The sequence below is a fragment of the Panthera leo genome, chromosome A2 (genome assembly GCF_018350215.1).
Source record: "Panthera leo isolate Ple1 chromosome A2, P.leo_Ple1_pat1.1, whole genome shotgun sequence".
Classification (NCBI taxonomy): domain Eukaryota; kingdom Metazoa; phylum Chordata; class Mammalia; order Carnivora; family Felidae; genus Panthera; species Panthera leo.
Window position 1 is genome coordinate 100,489,240 of NC_056680.1, and position 5,752 is coordinate 100,494,991.

At 46.6% G+C, this 5,752-nt stretch overlaps 1 protein-coding gene across 1 annotated transcript in view; it reads left to right on the top strand.

The window, feature by feature from the left end:
- Nucleotides 1–3,008: 3,008 nt before the first annotated feature.
- GLCCI1 (glucocorticoid induced 1) overlaps nucleotides 3,009–5,752 on the top strand; it is a 105,191-nt gene continuing 102,447 nt past the window's right edge. Inside the window, exon 1 of the mRNA XM_042918745.1 lies at nucleotides 3,009–3,543. Coding sequence (XP_042774679.1) covers nucleotides 3,096–3,543 — 448 coding nt within the window. The 5' untranslated portion in view covers nucleotides 3,009–3,095. The remainder of the gene's footprint in view (nucleotides 3,544–5,752) is intronic.

Sequence of the window (5,752 nt, forward strand, 5' to 3'; positions counted from 1 at the left end):
ATAATCTGCACTGGTCCTTTCTCTCCCATAACTAGCAAAGTAGTATAACAATGCTCTGCTAGTCAAGCAATCTGCCCCCCCTTCTGAGGGTTTTCCAATTTACGGAGAATATTTTTCTAAAGCTTCTGTTATGCCCTGGGAGCCCACTCTCATCCTTGATAAGAATAAACATTATTAGGAACTCAACAAATGGAGATTTGAAAGCAGGGTTTAGTTTATTTTAGCCTACCTTTGATTTGTCTGGAGACTGAATTCCTCACACATGAAGATCAGTACTTATTTCACAAGAGTAAAGTTTTAAGAGAGGACCAAGATTTCTTTAGCAAAGAGAAGCTGGTTGAACATCCAAATAGGTAATAATGACTTACAAATAACTGAAAACAGGATTTTAAGATGATAGTTGTCTGTGTGGGTTATTTAGATTTGCTTTAGATGTCTGATGTAATTGGCTATGGTAAATTTGAACAGACACAGAAAACCTTTAAAATATGGCTACGTATGTGGTTTTAGATCCAAATCAAGTATTGATCATTATGACTGTGGCTAGGTCTAAATTTAGAATTATTGTAATCTAATGTGTTGAGGTTGTTCCATACTTATATTTAGGAGTGGCCAGAGAGGACATTTCTATAATGAAACTATGCTGCAATCAAATCAACAACTTAGAAATTTACTGGCCTTTTTTTTTTAACTTCACATATTTAATCTGTTAAAGTTTTTGTTCTTGATATTCTGAAAAAGTCACTGGAAAGAAGCTATTCTTTTTCCTCATAAAAGAATGTGATTTCCTAATCAATGAAGAGTCTACTTTAGATGGAAAAACCAACACAATAGATCAATTACACCAAATTTGCAAGAGTAAGGTTTTTACTTTATTTAAATTAAAATAGGTCATTCTGGAAAGAAAAAAAAATACACAATGGGCTGCCTTCACTTGTAAAATTTCTTTTGAACTAATGAGAACTTATCTCACATAAGAGATTTGTGGACTGTTGTAAATACTCTACCAATCATGTACTCCACAGCTTTAAGCTGTGATGTGCTAGAACAGAGGGCTTACTCACAGACTTATGTTAGTTTACCTAGGTCAGGCTCTTTGCTCCCAACTTACTAGCTGAGTAATCTCAGGCAAGACATTTAACTTTTTTGTGACTTAGCTGAGTACATACTGGGGATAATAGTATCTACCTTTTGCATTTTTGGAGGGCTAAATGAGTTAACACATAAAACATTCTTATACCAGTGGTTGGCACATGATGAATGCTCATTAAATGTTAGCTAGTTACTAGAATTATTCTAGTGTATGATAAAGTGAGGAACTACCACCAATCTTAATGGGAAGTACTGGATGCAATTCTTGTATTTTTATTGGGTTTCATTTACTTTACAGAAACTAGTAGGCTTTTTGGTCTTAGAGTACAAGGAAGCAGAGAGGGATGGCTCCTCTAAGCGAAACTAACCCCTGCATAGAGTGCCTGAAATCACAGGAAGCTTGTCAGTGTGGGCAGACACCAAGAGCAGACCAATCTAATAACCCACTTCTCTCTTTTTTTTTTTTTTTATCTCATGGAAATTAATGGAGAGTATCTGATGTAGACCATTAAATTAATTGTTCCTGTATAAGGTTTAAAACCTTGGCTTACCATAGGGTAAACTTAGGCTTTTGTTGGTCATCCAAATTCTCTGTATCTCTTCAGTTTCACTGCAGAATTAAAACCAAATTTACCACAGTGGATTGTTACAGCGAGTCTGGCATTTATTTCTCCCAAGAGGCCATCTGCTTCTGGGGAAGGGCAACAGGGTGCCCTCCATTAATATATCTAACTGATGGTGTAATGATGCACAATTCCTGGTTAACCCTTGCAATTCACAGTTATTGTCTTGGAACATAAGATGGTATTCTCTTTTCACTGCGTAACTACAAATGTTAGGATAGACTTTTATAAAAGTATTGGCCTACTCTTCAATCCTTCTAGGCTTTGCTTTTGATGCCCTTAAGTTCTTTTAACTAGTCTACTAGCCACAAAAGCTCCGATTACTAAAGTTAGAGGGGAAGGGATATTCTTCTGGTTCCAACTTCTAAAACGTCCCGCCAGAACAGGTGTACTTGCAAAGTAAAATTAGCCTTAAGGGTCCTCTGTCTCAGGTTGTACAACTGGCCCAGGAGGGTGGAGTCCTCGCGCCCTGTTTACCGGCGTGTGTGTGTGTGTGTGTGTGTGTGTATCTGTGGGTGTCGCGGCACGCGCAAGGACACACACGGACCCACTTTCTTAGGTCAGCCCAGTCAAACCCTCCGTCTTATCCCAAGGGCTGTCAATTCTCACGCCTCTTTCTGCGCCCTCACCCAGCCCCCGCTCTTCACTCTTCCACTCCCTCACGCCCCGCCTCCAAAGTAGGAGGTCCCACTCTAACTGGCAAGTGCTCCTCTCACTCCTACTCTGCAACCAATCACTCGAGTTCTGGTGGAGAGCGGCAGAGCCAATGGAAATGCTCGTTGCGGCAGCTGCCGGGTCCAAGCGCCGGTAGGCGGTGCCGGGGGCGGGGTGCGGGTGGGGAATCAGTTGCCATTTGGAGTGAGGAGCAGGCGGAGGCGGCGGCGGCGTTTGCGGTGGCGCGGAATCCGCGGAGAGCCAGACACCTCGAGGCCCTTTCCTCCTGCCCAGATCCCCAGAAACAGGGGTCCGGGCCCCCCCTGCAGTTGCCAGGCGATCCCGCGCGTGCAGCCCTGCGAGGCAGCGAGCGGCCCCCGAGGCTGCGTGATCCGGACTGTTGCCCCTCTCCCCTGTCAGCGCGATGCCCGGGGCGGCGGCGGCTCTGGGCTCCTCGCGGCCCCGGCCGTGACCGCCACACCGAGCCTGGCCCGGCGGTTGGGGCCGTTGGGCGTTTGTTTTCGCAGCCTTCCCCTCCCCCTTCGCCGAGGCCGCGGGGGTGCGCGTTGGGAAGGGGGAGCCAAGAGACTCCTCCTCCTCCCCGATACCCCCGCCCCTCCCCCTTACACACTCGCACGCACTATCGCGCCGGCTCCCACACGCTCGCGCGCCGCCCGCTCCGCGCCTCGGTGTCGGCCGGTGTCGTCCCGGGCCCGCGGAGCCACCATGTCCACTGCCTCCTCCTCCAGTTCCTCTCAGACCCCTCATCCCCCGCCGCAGAGGATGCGGCGCAGCGCCGCGGGCTCCCCGCCCGCCGCCCCCTCCGCCGGTAGCGGGAACGGAGCGGGCGGCGGCAGCGTGGGTTGCGCCCCGGCTGCGGGAGCCGGCCGGCTGCTGCAGCCCATCCGCGCCACGGTGCCCTACCAGCTCCTGCGGGGCAGCCAGCACAGTCCCACGCGCCCACCCGCCGCCGCCGCCGCCGCCGCCTCGCTGGGTAACCTCCCGGGGCCCGGCGCGGCCCGCGGCCCCAGTCCGCCCAGCCCGACGCTGCAGCCGGCCGCGGCCCCGACCGAGCCGACGCCGCGGGCCAAGGGCCGCCCGAGACGGTCCCCCGAGAACCACCGGAGGAGCAACTCACCTGAGAGACGGAGCCCCGGCTCGCCCGTGTGCAGAGGTAGCGAGCCCAACCCTTCCGTCCTCCCGGGCTGCGTCTTCCCCGACGGTTCCCTCCGTGGAAACTTCAGCCTCTCCGGGCTTCTCTTTGCTAGTGCATTATCGAAGGTGTGAAAGTGGCTTTGGGAATCTCACCTCCCTGCGGTCGCTGCGGGGCTTGGAGGAGCGAACTGCAAAACAACTTTTATTTGACCCACATGCCGCCCCTCAGATTTTATCTTCCATCACTCGCCTGCATCGAAAGGTTTTTCAGTTTAAGAGCTGATTAGCTCACTCATGTGTTTGCTGTTGGTAGCGGGGAAGGAGGAGCTGGGCGAAACACTTAAAAATACACGCACACAAACTCTGGCAGCCGATAAGGTGGTGGTTGTAATCTACAAGCTCTTTGTGCTTTCCTACAAAGTTCCTAACGTGTCTGTGATTACTGGCATATATATATTTTTTTTCTTTTTTGGAAGGGTGGTGGCATTAGTTATGATGTAAGGATTATCTGTTGGATGTGTAGAGGAGACAGTTTTGGGTATGCAATTGAAGTGTATAGTGTTTTTTTTTTTTTTTCCCGTCTCCCTTTTTTTCAATACTTAATATAGTCATATGCATCAGAGCGGTACTTCACTGGAATAGTCAATGCCCAACTCAAGATTTTCATGGTAATTTTCTAAAGACCTGTTTGTGGAGTGTGCTCACTTTTTCCTTCCATTTTTAAGTACACTTAACAGTTCAGTTGAGCTGTTAAAGCATCTCAAGTTTCTTTTTTGTTAGGTGTCAAAGGTAGTGGTGAGCTAGTGGATGCTCTAGTCTTCCCTTAATGTTTTCTGTTTTGGTTTGGTTTTGTTTATGTCTGGGGACACAGTGCATGATGGAGTTGAGTCCTGGGGGAGAAAAGGAAGATTAGCCAAAACAGGGACTTAAAGCTCATAAGGGAGAGTGGAGTAGCTAATATAATTAGATACCAGGCTAGAGCTACAGATGCTGCTCCTGCTGCAGTATTGTGGAGACAACTGATCATACCGAGTGGAAAACTCTGCGTGGAAGGGAAACACTGTGGAGCTCGTACGGTTATGTGGTATGTGGAATTTTTTTTTAATGGAGTTTTTTTTTTTTTTTTAATGAATGTCTTAGACTTGGAGAAAGTGATTATGTTGTGATAGATTGCAGTTTTAGTGGGGTTTTTTTTGTTTTTTGTTTTTTAACATTTCTGGCCGGTAATTAGCATGTTGCTAAGGCACTTGTTTTCAGACCACTTGATGGTATGGCAGAGTAGGATGTAGTGCAGAGGTATGTGTACATGAGCACCAAGAAATATGTCCTGTAATCTGTATGCACCAGGAGGAATTTGCTCCCCCACTCCTCCCCCAGGTCAAGCCAGCTGCTGCAGAAACTGACATCCTCCAGCAAATCCTGAATGAATGAATGAAAACAACGTGATCGCCCTAATAATGACCACAACTGAACACACATCTTTGGCTGTATTTTATAGAAAAGGCCACCATTTTCTAACAGATTAATGCCATATGCAGCTCCCTTACACATTTTCTGGAGCTATATGAAATGAGCGGTAAAAAAAACGAATAGAAGGCAGCAGTTAGAGAAATTTTTGAGTGATTTAGCTTCAACAGTGCATAGATTGAGTTTTGGGATTTTCTTTTAGGGACTAATGTAACAGCCATAAAATAACCATTTCAGACTGATTGTGTATACAGAGGGTTTTGTGGGCAGAGTAAGAGTAGTTGCTGTAACAATATAATGGCTATGTAGTGCCTCCTCCCCTTTTGTTGATAAACACTAACATCTTACAACACATCATAGTACAACTTGTTTTTCTGCATCTTTCAAAAGTCTTAATTGCTTAAGAATTACATGGTCCCTAATAAAGTAGTTTTAATGAAATTTGTGATCAGGCTTAAACTATCCTCTTTGTTGTAGTGTGGTACATCCGAGTTTAATTCAATTTTAATGTAATAATGATGAAAACACTTTTCTGAGTCTGGTTGTGCAGCAGACAGATTTGCATCACCAGAGAGCTTATCTTGGGAAGAGAAGAGGCTTTTCTGCTGTTTTTAACACCAGGTGGTTTTGTCAGCTCCTTAGATTTAAGGGATTTTGAATGCAGGCTCTTCAGCCCTCAGTTCCCTGATTATATTACCTTTATGTTACTTCACATCCTGCCTTACCCCTCTCTACCCAAATTAAAACTGTGCAACTAATCT